The 17,248-nt window shown below is 45.4% G+C and overlaps 1 protein-coding gene across 1 annotated transcript in view; it reads right to left on the bottom strand.

Moving 5' to 3' along the window:
* Window positions 1-1,136: 1,136 nt before the first annotated feature.
* Window positions 1,137-17,248, bottom strand: part of LOC104017817 (lethal(3)malignant brain tumor-like protein 4) — a 55,951-nt gene continuing 39,839 nt past the window's right edge. Inside the window, exons 18-22 of the mRNA XM_087761281.1 lie at window positions 16,341-16,472; window positions 15,881-15,942; window positions 13,355-13,521; window positions 8,769-8,831; window positions 1,137-5,368 (exon numbers count right to left, since the gene is read on the bottom strand). Coding sequence (XP_087617407.1) covers window positions 5,240-5,368; window positions 8,769-8,831; window positions 13,355-13,521; window positions 15,881-15,942; window positions 16,341-16,472 — 553 coding nt within the window. The 3' untranslated portion in view covers window positions 1,137-5,239. The remainder of the gene's footprint in view (window positions 5,369-8,768; window positions 8,832-13,354; window positions 13,522-15,880; window positions 15,943-16,340; window positions 16,473-17,248) is intronic.

Genomic DNA, 17,248 nt, shown 5'->3' with positions numbered 1-17,248 from the left:
ATGCACCCTGCTCTGTTAAGACTTCTCCATCAAAATCGTGGTTAAGAAAAATCCCTTCCGCAGAGAAATTCAGATGTCACAAGTGTAACAACACAGACAAGCACGCATCCCAGCAGAACCCCGAGGGAACTCACAGCACAAGTAAAAGCTAAATTTGATGTCCCCGAGTGCGCAGTAAGCACCCAAGCCAACCGGGCTGGGAATCCGATCACGGTTAACAAAAGCAAACAAGCCGGGGTTTAAATAGGAGCAAAAAAACCTTGGGAGGGAAAAACCAATGAGAGCAAATGTTTACCCTGATGATGGGATAGTTTAGAAATTACGGCTGGGCACCAGCTCTCCAATATTTTTAGTTTCGCGAGGTCTGCTCACCTCAGCCGCCGAAGGGAATCCGTGCCCTGGTCCCCTCCTGCCCGGGCTGGGGCTGCCGGTGCGGCTTCAGCCCCTGGGCCCCATCAGAAACAGCTGCGAGGGTCCGGAGGGAAGCTCCCGCCGCCCCACCTGGGGAACCCAACTGCCGGCACAGCGCACAGTGGTTGGCAATCAGCTAATTACAATTAGAGCAGAAAGAAAATGCCCAGGTGAGTTAATTAAAGTTGTTGTGGGGGACACAGTGAAGAAGCCCAACAGGGCATTAGGGGGGTAAAACAGGCACCAAGACCCCACATTGCAGAGTGTTAACATTGATTCATACTGATAGCAAGTTTTGGCTAGTTTTAGTTAAACGCTCAAATTTGGAAGCTGCTTTAGGAAGACGGCAGAGCCCTGGGATGGTCTGCAATAGGAAACCGTGAGGGGTTAAAATATTCTGTCAGCAGCAGAGGACAGCAAGGAGTTGGGGGATCGGGCACAGCCTCAGCGGACGCCGCCGGCCAAGGCTGACGCTGTCCTGTGTACAGATCAAGGAGAGCTCAGATATACGGCTTGGCTCCGCCTGATGGAAGAGAGAAAAGATGAAAACGCTGCCTGCATTTTGATCGCCAGGTTTAGGGGGGGGAACAAGGGGACGAAGCCAGGGACCTCTGCCATGACCAGCCCGGCCCGGCCCTTCAGGGCAGCGAGCCAGCCCAGCTCCCCTGCGAGCACGCGCCGGGGTCGGACCCAACCACGGAAAGAACGAGTCAGGTTTGAACTTATATTAATTTTATTCACATTTCCAGAAGAAAGCATCAGTGGAGTGCAACGTCATGGCTAGTGTCAAAAAGCTCAAGTATTTGTTTGGTTTAAAACAGGCAAACATTTCCGAGGCTGAACCGAGGCGACGGGCGCACGCTCCCTTCCCCTGCACGTGTTTCCAGTTCAAGTACTAGGAATTTCAAAAATAAGCTCGCTCATCACATGATGGAGAGGATGTCAAAAACTTTAAAGCTTTCTGTGGTATAAAGCCCTAAAGCAGGGCATGAAAGTAGCAGGCAGGAAATCTTCTACAGCTGAACTAGCTTATCCCCTGGGCTGAATGGTGGGGTTTTTTTTTCCTTTGGTTGTATCAGCGTTGGGGAACGCTTCTGTCCAACTTTAATGCGACTCATTACCCAGAGCAGAAATTTGCTGCTACTGGATTACAAAGATGATCGTTGGTGACGGCAGAGAAAAATTTTAACAGGACTCTCTGCCGAGGAGAAAAAGAGAAAAGGGGAAAAATCCGATCGTTTTGGATTTCATAAACAGGGACGCAGGAACAAAAACATATCCAGGAATAAGCCCCATTTTAACTGAGAACTGAGACTTCCCAGTTGTACTGCTGGCCCACGGGACGTTGTCGCAGCTCTGGCTTGCTTCTAAGTAATATATTGCTATTTCTAAGCGACTTCTGGGTTCAGTTGGGCCAACAGCTGGTTTCTGCCAACACTCGGCAGACAACAAAAGCCTCCTAAAACCAGGTGGCATTAACCAGTTTCAGCTTTGTTCACCACAGAGCTACAACTTTTGGCTTTCTGCTTCAAAGTGCATGTTTCAAATTAAACAACAAGGCATTAGAGAATCAAAGGCAGCTGCAGACCCCTCGCCTTGACACAGGCCTCGACCAGGACTGGGAAAAGGCAGAGCTGAGTTTGTGCAGGCAGAGTCTGGCAGCAGAAACAAGTCACCGAGCCGCACGTGAACGCAGGGCTCCCTGACGCAAGCGAAACGGCATCAGCAACCAATGAATTCCTAAGTTACGGGGCTAAAAGATGAGCTGGTTTAGGGTTTTTTCAGTCATGTAAATATTAGGACATTTTAAACATGCCCAGTGAAGACACTGGAAATCTTTTTGCTCTGTCGTTACTCTGAAGTTGCTTGATTTTATTCGAATATAGCTATATTTGGAAAAGGAGTCAGCAATAGATGTGTGCACATTCTTGCTTGCTCTGCAAAGACAATTATTGGATTACAAAAAAAGGCACAAGAAGCACATTCCTCCTCCTTCTGTCCCTAAAAGGGTTCCTCCTTCCCCCTTGCTGAAAGCACTACTCTTGCTGTCACTGAACAAACTCCAAGTACACGTTTTCATCTTTGATCCAGCTGGCTTGGAAGCCCCTAGGATTAAAGATTTCTCTTCTGTTTGAATAATTTCAGTGACTACAATCGCATTGCTTGTTTCGCTCATTCTCTTCATCCTCTAGCTATATATAGTAAAAGAGATGAAATTATATTATGTTTTGTCTTATTGCTGGGGGCAATCTGCTGTCCCCCAATTCAGTTTCCCAAAGGAAGGAGGTAAAACAGAAAATCCAGCAGGACCTTCTTGCTAGAAACAAGGGAAAGGCGAAATTGCGCTCACCCCCCCTGGCTGGATGTCACAGGGGGGGGAAACTGGAGCAAAGAAGGGCTCAGGGTTATTTAGCGAGTCGGTGGGGAGCCAGGAACAAAACAGCGCAGCTACGGATCCTCTGCTCCAGCTGTCAGGAAACAATTTTGCTTTGCCTAGAAGGCGAGCTGTGTCAGAGTCCAGGACATGCCACTTAAAATGCAAGTCTTTACACAGACGTGGGATGCGCAGAGCGGGATAAAGGAATGTGACTCTTTGGTGAATATCCTGGTTATCATACTAAAAATGTATTTTAATAAATTAAATTCATATCTTGTCTAGTCCTTAACTCTGCATTAAATTACTCTCTTGCAGTTGCCCGGCTGATATTTAATGTTTCAGCCATTAAATATCCCACCACCCCTATGTCTTCTCTGTGGAAGGCTTAAAATCCTTAAACATCTTATACAAAAATAGAGTATGAAGACAAATTGCTCCATACATTAATCCAGGACTGAATGGCTTCAGCGGTGTGGATTCTGCTCTATTTACAATTTTAAGGAACTTCTTACTTTAGGCAAGTCACAAGGACCTTCTCAGCAGCTGGAAGGCTGGACAAAGGACATGGAGTGATTAGGGAAGGAAGACCAAGTGCATTCCTTGTGTCACCAGTCACGGACAGCGTGTTCATTCTCCATTCCTGATGGCTCTTGGAGAAGCTGCAGGGCTGGGACTACGGGAACAACACTGGTGACAAAGATGCCAACTACAGGAGGGAGTCTGAGGTGCCTACGGACGGATGACATCTCATCATGCAATGCCCTGAGAAATTCATGCAACCCTGGACTGAGGCTGACTGCACGCCTGCCTTCGGCAACACTGCGTACGCACCTCGGAGCACTCGGAGGGCTTCACACACACAGGATTCAGCCTTGCAGCTCTGAATGAAGGGGTGAAAAGGCTTCCCTAGCTCAGATGGTTCTAGCTAAACTCAGAACAGCCAAATATCTATCAGGGAGAGTGGCCAGAGGAAGAGTGATGAGCGAGCATACTGCCAGGCACAAACGGGAACACTGAGCGGAGCCCCAGCAAGGCTCACCACTTCTCCCAGGGCTTCCACGGTAAGAGGACGGCTCTGGAAGTAACAGTCTGGAAATCCCCCATCTAGGACATCGCAGTCTTAGGTGCATGTTCATAAAACTATGCTCTGACTTCCAGCGCAGCAGCAAATACTCGTGCTCCCCTACTGCCAGGAGAGCACAGACTGCATGCACAGGAACACAAGCTTTGCTTCCTCCCTGACGCAGATTAGCGCTCTCTTTCGAGAACTAATTCCTACCTTGTTTTGCTGTCTCTTCAAACCCTGATTCCCCTCCAGTCAAACCTCCCTGTGTGCTCTGCCTGCCTGGCCACTAGAGAGGCAGAGGAGCTGGTGCCCTGCTGCTACAGCACGCTGACTCTTCGGTAGAACAGACCAAAGTCCACCTGGAGGCTGAAAAGGCTCACGAGTTTTGATTGTTTAAAAATAAAAGCAAATTGTTTCTAGGAAATCTGTCTGCATCTGTACGCATATGCTGGCCAGTGCTGCGTCTCCAACTCTTATTACCAGCTTTCGGCTGACAGTGGAGAGGACAAGAATGAACCCATCAAACTCCCAAGTGCTCCTGATTGTGCTGTTTTCCCCTAAGATGTTCCTGGTCCAGACAGCAGTTGCACAAAAGCACTGACAGGAGAATTACTGCTAGAATATTTATCTTTGTCTCCTGTGGGAGACAACTTTATAGCAGATGTTTGCCTACCCAAAGCCTGTCTACACAGGGCTTGCTTCCCGCTGTCTGGTGGCATGAATGAGAGCATTTTGCTTGTTACCCAAAATGATGCAAGTCGTCACTGATGGAAACCCTTTGCCCATGGTACCTTTCTGCTGTGGTGTAAGCAGCCCGATAGCCAAGGGTATTAGAACAACTAGGATCAGTAGGAAAAACAGGAATTTAAAAATCAGTCCTGAAAAGGTCAGCTCTTGAGTCACAGCATTGAAGGACACAGGTGAGTTGCTCTGAAGTGCATCTTTCTCCTCTTTTCTTACTCCCTTTTCAGAGGTTTTTATACATACAGAATATATTAACCATGCTGGTGATAACTCAGTCTCTCTTTCAGGCACTATCATTGGACACAGAAGTCATTTTACTCATAGCTTTCTTCTTGCTATTGCAGCTCCACCAATGTTACCCTGGATTCCCCTTATAACCGGAGGTTTCTTCTAGATCTCAAAAAGAGATTGATATATCAAAACCAAATTCAATTACAAAATATAATAATATCCTCTTCTTGGAAGTGAAGCTGCCCCATATTCCAGACTGTGGCAGGATTTTTATGTCCTCAAAAAATTTTTAATAAGTTCTACTTAAAACACATCTGAGTCCCAATCTGCCTGTTCGGCATGTTGTAATGCTCTCAGTTGGAAGATCTGTTCCCTGACAATTCCTCGTGGGCTCTGCCAAAGGGCTCTTCTCAGTTGTCTTCTGCGGACTTGAACATGAGAATGGCGTTGTAGATCTTCAGGGCAGGACCCAGCTTGATACTGAGTATTTTAACTATGTCGCTCTGGTTCAGGAGCAGGAAGGCCTCACCGTCTATCTGCTAGAGGTCGGAAACACAACATAAGATAATGATTACCATCAAGAGAGAGGCAGGATTCTCACTTCTGGTCATTCAGTGAAACAACGTACTTAGATCTGAGGAATGAAAGTACAAACACAGCTCTGAAGGCTGAAACCTTTTATTTCTCCCTAGTTCCGGCACCCACATGCCTGTGAGGTGTCCAGGCAGGCTGCCCTCTCCAAGGGTCTTAGGCCTCATCCAGCAGCCCTTTTTCTAGAAACAGAGAAGCCCGAGTGTGGGCAGGGCTTACGGAGAGACCATGAGGAGGATGCTGGTTCATTAGACTTCATATTCACTATAATTACCCTAAAAAGCCAACAACCATCAAAAATCTTACAGCCTATTCGCAATCTGTGGCCAGAAATTGGATCAGGAAATCCAGAACGCAAGTCTTCAGGAGGCAGCTATCCAAGAATTAATACATTACGCTGACCTACGATGATTAGAAATATAAAATCACCATTTCCTAGTGCATTCATTACACACTGTCATTGCATAGACTCTTCAACTCCTGTTAAGCTGTTCAGGGTAAAATTTAAAGCCGAACACATTTTCTTCTGGTTTTCTTGGTCAGCTCTGCTAAAAACCTTACAGATGAGAAAAATTGCTGAGATGTGAACATCTGGCTCCTCTCACAACTAGTATGTACTATGCCCATAGACAACAAGGCTCTGTTTAAAGGAGAAAAAGTAGTTTCAATTGTTTTCAATGACGCTAAACGGGCTTGCTTAGCACATGGTAAAAGAGAACATATGCTATATAGAACAAGGCATAGTAAAGACATGTCATCTCGCTAGACTTCTAAACACCCTCCTAATCCATCAGCAAGAAGATATTTGATTAGATTCAGAGTAAGCAAGTGAAAAACATACTACATTGTGAAAATAAAGGATGCTCTATGTAGCAGCGAGTGAAATCATAACATACTATTTTAAGAAGAGGTTAAAAATTTACTTGGGTTTACAAGAACATCCACAGAGACAACACAGATATAATTAATATAAACCCCAAATGCTGCAGGGAAGAAGCCAAAGATTAATGGACACAGACAAACAATACGTGTCTCCCGAAGTTATTCCATTAAAGTCCATTTACAGGGACTGACAGCATCTCATCCTCTCACTTGATGTTCACCAGTGCAGCAGACAACACCGGACACTCAACTCATCCAGAATAACAATTCTTCTATTTCTGTAGTCTTCCTAAACTAGAATTTTTTTGGACGTCAGTGACTGGTAGAAGAGGATACATTGGATAAACTTGGACAAACATATAATTAAAGCAAAGAGCTGGGAGCCAGGAGATTTGGTTTCCCCTTCTCTAACAACACAAGAGAGTGTTAGCAAGTTACTTAACTTCCCAGTATGTACACTGGAAATGACAGCAGTGCTCCCAGTCCACAAATGGCCACACAAGATCCCCAAATCTTATCGGCAAGCTGCCTAGAGTCTACACTACAGCAATGAACATGTCAAAAATAGCTTGAAACAAATGGACTGCTGCTTAAATTAAATAATATAGAGTCAAGAGTAGCAGAAAACTGCTGGAAAACAGCCCTACATTTCAAAATGTTTTTGAGTCCAATGTTATTACTATGCTTCATTTTCACTGCATTGCCTGAAAGATGCTTATTTTAAACAGACCTTCCCTGAACTGGACCTAGAAACAAGCACAGTATCAGTGCCTCTGCTTTATTATTAATTTCTTTGTTCCATCTTATTTGGATGGTTTTTAAAATTCTGTGCACAATTTGTTCTCTTCGTTCCTAATGTAAGCAGCAACTTATCCCTCTCTCCCCCGCCAAGAGAAGCCTGCAAGGGATTTATTTATCCTCAACGGCGAGCACTCAAAGGCCTGATTACAGCTAACGGACAACGCGAGTGGAGCTCAGCAGTCCCGTCACTCACACCTGAATTCTGGCCAAAGCCAAACTGCTAAAAGGGTTTTAATTTCAAACTGACAATTCAGTTTGAGCATAAACCTGAAAAAGAACCCAAGCCCCTCTCATCTGGCATAGGGAATCATACTTTGAGGCTGTAGAAAGTAAGGTATTAAAATAGAACACGGCTATCCGCTCTCTGAACCAGAAAGCAGTTGCTGTGTTCAGGACCCGTTTAAATTATGGCTGGAAGAAATAAAATACATTGTGAATGGTTGGATTCATTAGAAGATTTGCTAGTTCCATCTTACCTACCAAACCCTCACCTCTGAATACATCTTCACTAGAAATCAGGATGCACGTTTTACACTCAGCTACACTGAAAGACTGGTTCATTCGAATAAATTTCATTATTCCCACTATATTCAATTAACGAGCATTCCACGATACTGTTACACTGTGAATAGTGCTTTTTGCAAGCCTCTGTTTCTTTTGCTTCGTATTTTGTGTATGTGCACGGTTTTTAAAACAAGGGAAAACAAAATACAGATACATAAATCCCATAAAATGCACTACAGCCTGATTCATCCTCAAAGAAAGCCAGCTCTGGGGAGCAGTCATCTATTAAAAACCTGCCCTTTACAGTTGCTACAACGTGCAAGGCTTTTCCTCAGTACAGAGGGTGTGCTCAGCGCCGCACAGAACAGAGAGGGTACAGCCTCTTCCCTCGAGCTCTTACAATCAGAGCAGGAGAGCTGTGATGATAGAAGGGGAGGTATGTCTGTGCAAATTTATCAGGGGCTCATAAAGCATCTCCAAGTCATACCTGCAATGTAACTGGAGGCCGAAGCACTCAACAGAGCCCAAGTGCCTATAATCCACGCAAAGAAGCGTGCTAAGAAAGAGGGCAGCCATATCCCGCACTAGCTGCGGTTTCTCAGAAGCCGTGGTGAATGCGCCACAGTCAGGGAGCAGAGTTGGCTCAGCAAGTGGCAGGAAATACAGGACACACTGCATGCAGGAGATGCTCTCATTTCCCAGCCACTGCTGGTTCAAGGAAAGGTTCCCCTCCTGCTCTCACCTCAGCCCGTGGGGGAAGCCAGCGATTCCTGGGAAACCCTACGACTGCCAGCCTCACCGAGAGAAGCGGGCATATGCGCTCGTTAGAGGGAGCAGATGAGATCTTCACTGCACCATTCCAACAGGACATCTTTATAACGATGCCAAACCCACTGCACAATAGTCCAAGACAGGATGTTCAGCATAAGCCCAGTGATTGGAACTGCAGGGGAAACTTAAAGCAGCAGAATGCAATTAGCCGTGCTGGAATTCAGCTCGATGCCGAAGCTGCCTCCTAAATGCCACAGGCTCTTTAATGACAAGTCTGAGCATGTCTTTGCTCTCTGCACTGTAACTCCAGAGTAACAGGGGTACAAAACCACCTCACTGCCGTCGGACCCGCCAGCGGCACAGCACAGGAGTTGGGCAGACTTGACTTACCTCTTCCCTGAAAACAGACGCTTGTTCTTTGCAACCAGGTAAACGCTGGATAAAGCTTACCACCTGGAATTACATTTGGGAAAAGAGAAATATGGACAATTAAAATGGGGTATCATCAAGCAAAAAGGTCATATTTCTATATATGAGTACTATATGCAAGAATGTTTAAAACTTTAATACTTATAACTCTCCCATTAATGAAGGGTATATGTGAAAAACATTACTGCAAAGCATATTCTGGTTACCTATAATACTTTCTGTATTGCTTTTTGACCATTTATCTTTCTGTAAAAGTCCAGTTTCTCCATTGCTCAAAAGGATCTTTATAAAACAGCAACAATATTTTTACAGATTAAAAGCCGTATATGGCTATACTATTTTAAACCCATCCACAACTTCACTTTCTCTATGGTATTGCTGGAAAGTAAAATCAAAAAGAAATAAGGATTTAGTTTCCCATGATGACATGCCTTTAAGAGACAAGATAAACCAACCGAATGAGGACTGCTGGTTTACCAACATATAGAAGGGAGAAGAGCTGGGAAGGAAAGGCGTTTCGTTTTTATTTAATCCATGGTGGGTGCACAGGATCCACGGAACCAACAGGATTAAACGAGTACAAGTTAATTTTACATTTCACATTAGGGAAAACCTTTCTAAGCAGGAAATATGTTAACATTTGGAATAATCTCCCCGGAGACATGCAAGCAGCCCTTGGATTACATTATATAACACTAAGTAGCGCGAGGAGCAGTCCTGAACGCAGTGGAGGATGACTTAATATGTATTGTCTTCTCCAGCTGTAGCTCCACTGGTTCATAGAAGATTTGTATATTGAGGCATAATCAGATCAAACATCTCATGCTAATTGGATGCTCCCTTACAGGAACAGCTCTGTTTCATGAAGCATATTCATTTGAGTTATTACAGATGTGACATTTTTTCCATGAACACAAACGGACAAACAGGAGGGTTCACTGTCAAATACGAGCTTCCCTTTAACTCACGATTGTCAGACTCTCTCCTAAATCGCGTCACTGCATCTCCAGCTGATCCCACCACTTGACTAATACTCGTTCCCTTCCCCCAGCTCCGACCACGCAGGAACAGAGCTGTCAGCATGCCCTCCGGTTCTGCTCTACCCTGGCAGAAGCCGATTGTTGGTGAACAGCTCTGACTCCCGTTGTTTCTGTTACGTAAGCTGAACGCAGAGCATCCCTCTCGTGTTTCGCCCTTATCTTCTGCCAGTTGGGACAGCTCCATTTTAAAGGGAACCCCTAAAATCCACATCTCCATCGGGCAGTGACTCCGAATTTTCTTCTATAGAAGTGCAAACTCCTATTATAAACAAATAACAAAATACTACTTTCTTTTTTAATTCCTCCCTGCCCCTTATAATTAAAACACAAATGAAATTCCTTCTGCAGGGTCTTGTACCTTCCAGAATTTAAGAGACAGTTGGACCCCTGGGGGCAAGACGGTTAAGTGCCCTTTAGTGCCTATGGTATTGAGAGGCTGGCAGAAATCTCCCAGCGAATGATCTCAGCGTGCCTTGCTCCTGTGTCCTTCCCTGCACAATTGCTGCTGGCTCTTGTCACGGACACGGAGTGACGGGCCCTTGATCTGTCCCAGAAGTCATTTGTATGGACACTGCAAGCACTGTGCGCCAGAGGCGTGGCCTTTTAAACAAACAGGAGTCCTGGGGTTTTCCAGAAATGGAGACAAGAGAGGGAAGGAGGATGCAAGAGGAGAATACAGGAGAGAAGGTCCCCAGGATGCGAGCCAGACCCTGGGTTCCACCGAGCCGCAGTGACCTGCCTGGCCCATCACTGCTGGGGGAGGAGAGTCCCCAAACCACGCCGTGGCAGTTGAGGGACAAGGGAGACTTGGGTGCACAAGGCCAAAGCACAGTAACACCATGGGCTAGAGGAAACCAACACAGCCCCACAACGGTGGCAGTGAAGCCCTGAACCAAGGGAAAGGGTGAGGCCGGAGGGGCTCAAGATGAGGGTGGGAGAGGAGTCAGACAGGTTGGGAGCACAGCGGGATCAGGCAGATCAGGGCTTTTCCTTTGAGGAGGTGAACGCCTGCCTGCCCTTCCTGCTATAACAACCTCAGTGCTCACAGAGCTATCTGGTGGGGGCATCTTGCACTACAACTGCCTTGGGGAAGGGGGGTGAAAAAGAGCTTTCTGCAATTCTGAGAACACCTTAGAAACTCCATGCAACCCATATGGAAGGTGCTGATGCAATCCCAGATGTGTGATATATTGAAACCAGCACAGTATTGGTGTACCTTTTCGGTAAAGTTGGAAGGTAGCCTCATACAGCACCCCGTTAATATCCAGCTACAGCAGAACTGACAATACCTCGTGAGACTGCGCAGAGAGGAGCTGCGTTTAACCGGGATTTAGTAACGCACCAACAATTAGCACAAGGACAGTCCTCCCACAAGGTATTAGCATCTGATGCAGGATTAACTCACGAACAATACAACTCTAGCACACAGTAATGTTCTTCTGTGATTCAATATCCTTCACTCTGAAAACATGGCAGGAAGCTTTCAATAAATAACAAAGCTGCATTAAAGTAACTACTCTTGTTGACTGTTCAGAGTTACCAAGTTTCTTAGCTCGAGGGCCCCTTAATACTGCTGCTGCTCTGCCATTTCAGCTGTTCTCAACCAAGAGAGACTTAAAGCAACATTTTCTTCCTTAATGTGGGTTTTATAAAATAAAAACAGTTCTTCGGTCTGAAACCAAAGGAGAATTTTACACCCCCATCGCTCTTGTTTCAGATCAGCAGAATGGCCTCCTTTGTGCAGCAGAGTTCAAAGCACAACCCAAAGGCAAATGTTTGCCCTGTAGGAAGATGTTAGGAGCCCAAATGCCGGCAGATCAAATCTAGTTTGGACTCACTAAAACACAGAAAGTCCTGCTGCTTTCATCTTCCAGACCTGCGGCTACATTTTACTGCACATGTTGATCCTGCAAGTGCTCATACAGAGGCCAAATTGATTCCTATGGGAATTTGTGATGAACGTCATTTGCAAAACCAAATCCACTTTACTGAAATTCAAGACAAAACCTGTAATGACTTTAGCCAGTCCGTTGTGGTGCTGCAACTGATCTTTTTAATGTGCCATTCACACTCCTACTGGCAGTTGAAACTTCATCAGTTGTTTCAGGCTGCAGCACAGAGCACGGTTCAGTGTATTCTGGGTTTTGAATCGCTATATCCAGTGCCCTGCATTCATGCCCTGTGGTCCCTGCTTACATTCATCCGTTATCAAACTAATATCCCAGTTAAATTTACCCAGCAGTTGCTTTAAAGGTCAACTGCAAAGGACAAATTTTATTTGGCTTGTATCCTGACTCTGTTCTTCCATGAACCAGCCTCCATGTTTTATCCAAAAGAAAGAGATTCTGATTTTCATGTCAGAGGATTAACCTCCTTCTGCCTTTATTGATTTTTTAAAAGACCTTTTGGAAAAGATCATTGGAAGCTTTTTCAAAAGAAGGATATGAACAGCAAATCTTTCAGAGAGATTTTTTTCTTCCTTGCTATGAATTTAGTTCAAACACATTCTCATTACCCAAAAAAAAACCTCAACAAAAAAGGATGAAGTTTTAAAACAGCCGCACTAATTGCTCTAACCCCTTCACAACTGCTGTGGTTCCTGTTTCTTGTGATACTGCAATCCCACCAGACTCCTAGCAGACCTCCAGCATGAAGAGCAAAGTCAAGATTGGATTTATCTGATGTAAGAGGCACTTAGGGAAAATGCACTTTCTAAAAGTCTCTGAAGATCCTCTACGCATCCTGAAGAACAGCACCTTTTTCCTGCTGTGCAGATTACCTACATCCTTGCAAGCGCAACATTACAGCACATTTCTCTTGAATTAAATGGCCTGTGATTAAGCGCCAGGATCCAAATTGTCACCACTTCCCAAGTGGAGATACAAATATTATTTATGCCCAAGGCATCGAGGCAAAAACCAACTACTCAGCACACAAAAGATACCGGCTTTTTCACATGCCACCTAATTACAGGAGACATCTCAAGAGCTAGAACTGCAGAGACGTATCCCCAGCTGCACAGCTACCTCTGTCAGAAATCAGGTCAGGCTGTGGGCAGTTTTGTTCCAGAGGAATCAGGCAGGGAGACGCAGGAGGAGTGGGCATGCACCGTGCAGTTTGGAATTAACTACAATATAAAAGTGAATCAGCAGCAAAGTCGGGGGGGGGTGGTGGGGGGGAAGATCAGAGAGAAACGGAATCTGCTGTCAGAATCATGGTTCAGGCCCGAGGACTAAAAGATCAAGGGGTAAATAAACAAAGAAAGGGAGGGAATCCTATTCAGGGAAATGAGCCATGGACACCAGAGGGTTAACAGGGATCCTTCCCGTCCCTTATAAAAGGACTTGGGTATAACTTCTAGCTGAGTCAGCTATGGCATATGCAAAGCAAACAGAAAAGAATTGCCTAGGAAAGAAAATAAAGATGTCTTCCAATTAGCACTCCAGAAGAGGAGGGCTCTGCCATTCCCGCACCGCGAAAGAGCAGGACAGGGAACAGGTAACTCACCTCTTCCACAGTCCATTTGGCCACGTGTTTGGCTGTGAGGCCCGAGACCTCTGGCAAGAGCTTGCAGTGCTGCTCCCAGCAGAGATGGAGGCGATGGGTCGGGTTAGAGGCCAGGGAAGGCATGAAGATGGACTGGTGGAGGGCTTGCTGGAGATCCAAGTCAGGGTCTGGAAAAGGAAACGAGACAAGTCAGAGCAAGGCTTCAAGTAGGAGCAATTACAACAAAGGAGGTGGAAGGGTCACACTGGAGGAAAAAGCAAGGCAGGGCAAGCAGACGGCCAGGCACGGCTACCGCATGGCACCCTGAGCTTTCAGGGCATTCCTCCCACCCTTCCAAGAAGGAGAAAGAAAAAAAAGATAAGATTGCCAGGCTGGAGGCTTTATCATTAGCTTCTTCCCTGGAAAATGATGTCATGCTGCTAATAGAGAAGATGTTTGCAGCGTTTTATTGACAAGGTGGAGGAGTTCTGGTAACAGCATCTTCGGCTGGAAACTAATGGCATTGTTCCAGCTCACAGCTGTAGCCAGCCTGCGAAGAGTGCTACGTGTGCCAGCGATGGCCTGGGCTCGCTGCCTCCCCAGGAGACTCCCCCAGGCCAGGAGTGCTGCACGTTACCTCCAGACATCGACTCCCTCCTCATGTGTCAAGTGACGGAAGCTTTAAAAATCAAGGCAAAAAAAGGAAGAAATCACCCCTCCCTAATGAGATCACTCCAGCAGTGCAGAGTCATGGTCCTACAGGGCCGTGCCTGGTTATACAACAGGAAGCGAAGCAGAGGATGGAAACAAGATGGGAAATAATCCTCTGGTTCACAGCGGTGAACGTGTGCTGTCCCCTCACCCCCCGCCCTGCCAGGCTGTGTGTAGGGTGCGCAGGCTGCCCGGCGCCATCCCGTGGCAACCGTACAAAATTCCCATTTTGTTCCTGCCTTCAGAAAGGTTCGGCATGCTCAGCGCCGGTACGGCTGCCGCTCGCCTCTGCTGGGTTTGCTCAGTGTTAGCACGAATGGTTGTTAGTAGGATGGTGTGTAAGGATCTGTCGGGTGCGCCAGTCGCTACATGTGAAGCACAAAGGAAAATAGTATTGTAAAGAAAAAGCAAATTTCCATGATTTGCCTGCTCCTCGCCAGCCGAAGTGAAAGCAGCACTGGAGGTAGAGCCTGATCTAGTGAAAGGTCACTCCCTTGTCCCCAGCTGTGTCACCTTACCTCGTCTCCACCTCCTAAAGGACAGCATCAAATACAGGTCTCTATTTCTAATAAGCAGACCAAAGGAGGAGAATTTAAAAAAACAAAGCCTGAGTAAGAACTGCTCAGTTCAGGAGCTGATGCCCCTGGTGACAACAGGGCACAGGACACGGCTCCTGGGAGGGCTGTCACCTACTCCTCACCTCCCCGGTGGAAGGGGGGTTTTATGTACTGCCACGTCCCTGCAGGGCGAGCGCTGCTTCTATCTCAGACTGTCTCCTTTTCTTCACTAAGCCCAAATCCTCGGGGGTAAGCATCCAAACCACAATCTAAAGAAATTATTTTCCCTCTGAGAAGGAAGCGGTGTTCTAATAGTTTAAACATAGACGGGATGAAAGCTCCGGGTAATCGTGAAATTACAGGTCAGTGGCTTACTGCAGAATTTCCCGCCACCGATTTCCATCATTCTGTTTAAGGCGAATGCAAAGGGAGAGCAGACAGCTTCCCCTGCCAGCTGCAACTGCAGCCCATAGCTGGCAGACTTCTCCAGCTCTGCCTGCAGAAGTCAGCACTAGGTAAAAATGAGTATTAAAAAAAAGAAAAAAAGCTAGGCACCTGTCCCAGTTTGTGCCTACTTAGCTATTTTTGATTGGAGACTTATTACCATGTTAAATCCTCCTAAAAGCCTGGTCAGCTTGGTTCTCTGAAATAGCTTTTTATAGTAAATCTGAAAGTTAAGCATATGGTTTGCTAAAGTGATATCAGGAAGCTTCTCTTAAAACTTAACCTGTCACGTACCAGAAAAAAAAAAAAAAAGCATTGTTTTTCTCTTTAATTTTTTGTTTTATTTGTCATCCTTAGGAGAACCTTAAAAAAGTTACCACCCAAAATGATTCTAATTGTGTTTCTGAATACCCAGTGGGGTCTGAAGAAAGAAGCTGAAAGAACTTAAGCTATCTGCCAGGTTTTGACCAATTCTCCATTGTCACCTCTGCTGGCTCTGTCAGCGGAACGGTCATCCACTGCCTGGGGAACAAAAACCCCTTGCCGCTTCAGAAGAGTATACAGAGGCACAAGAGATGGTGCAAGCCTGTCTTCTCAGTTAATAAATATGACGCTTCACTCTGCAAAGTATTAAATATTTCACTTCTAAGTAATTTTACCTTTCCTCCTCATTTTAAAGGAAGGAAGACTACCATTTCCATCACCTCCAGCATGTGCTTTCTCTTGACTGTGGAATCGAAGACAAAAAGGCTGTAAAGTTTTAAATGCTCCTTGTGACTGTGGTATATTGCACATACATGCACGCACACAGAGAAAGAAATAAGACTTAACCAACCTTTCCCACTGCTTTCCTGTTTCACCAGCTGGAACTTTATATAGGCATGCGAGCATCCAAGCCTGAAAGCATCAATTACAAAACGTTTCAAAAGATACACAAATATGATATAATTTCTTCTCTATACAGAGATTAATGGGACTTTTAGGAACCAAAACCTTTTCCCTCTTAAAATAAGCAATAGCACTGCTCTGTCCCTGACGTCTCTCTCTAAGCTAAGGACTGTGCTATTAAATTCATGGCTAGAACTCAGATTTGAGTTTACTGCAGGAAAGAGAGGGCCCAAAATAACAGGAGGAAGGGAGGAGATTTACCATGTCGTTCTAAAACCCTATGCCGCAAATCTCTGATCAAATTGGGCTGTTCTAAGTTATGATTTACATCTTATTTCAGATATAGCAGCAGCATCAAGAAACACAACTATTAATGCATGAAAATACATCACAAAAATCTTATTTACTTTTTCGGATTGGCTTTGATGTCTGCAGAGGAATCCTCTTCTACCCAGTCTCTCTCTTGGTTGTTTTCAGACTGTTCCGACAGACTGTGAACACTGCTTTGACATGACTTTTCACTGTCTTGTGCAGATTTTCTGGAAAGACAGATAAATGATAGTTGCTAAACTGACATCCTCTGTTCCCTTTTCCCGCAGGAGAGCAAAGCTGGCTGCTCCTTGCAAGTGAGAGCAACAACTACCACCTAGTGGCAGAAGCCTTCTTCGCCCCCACTGTCATTACTGGCGCAGTACAAAGTGCTTTTTTACTGTTCAGTGCAGATTGAGAGAGATTATGTGAAATAAATCAGCCCCTCTGGACTGAGGCTCTGATCCCAGCAGCTACAAGAAACCCACTGAAGCATGTGTTCTGGTGAAATCAAGAGATTTAATATTTCTGAATCTTGATACCTCCGGATAACATTTAAGAGTCTCCATGACTGAGTTTGATGCATAAACTGAGCTACACAGTTGCCCAAGCAAGGACAAGCAGTAAGGTGGTATCAGGTTTTTTATTGCATACTGAATTCAGACCTCCCTGCATTATTGGGAAATGAAATACTTAGAAGAACAGAAATATATTACAATTTTAGAATGCCATTTATTCTGGGAGAATCCCAAAGCTCCGTGGAGAGCTTTATGGTAACAGTGCTATCGAAATGCAATCAATTCTGGTGTTGAGGTTAGCAAATGGAGACCCCTGCACATTTCTGGGATGGGAGGAGGCAAACTTTGGCCACATATGCTGGGGAGGGGAAAGAAGTACTCCTTTTTTCTGGCCAAATATATCTTGAAAACGTTGTAAATCTAAGCAAAACAAATGAACTTGAAAATGTATATATGCTTTTATATACAACAAAGACCAGAAGTATTGC

The sequence above is a fragment of the Nipponia nippon genome, unplaced genomic scaffold (genome assembly GCF_047370975.1).
Source record: "Nipponia nippon isolate SJK-2023a ecotype South Korea unplaced genomic scaffold, ASM4737097v1 scaffold_23, whole genome shotgun sequence".
NCBI lineage: Eukaryota > Metazoa > Chordata > Aves > Pelecaniformes > Threskiornithidae > Nipponia > Nipponia nippon.
The sequence above is the reverse complement of the archived record's forward strand: the minus strand, read 5'-3'. Positions and strand labels throughout refer to the sequence as shown.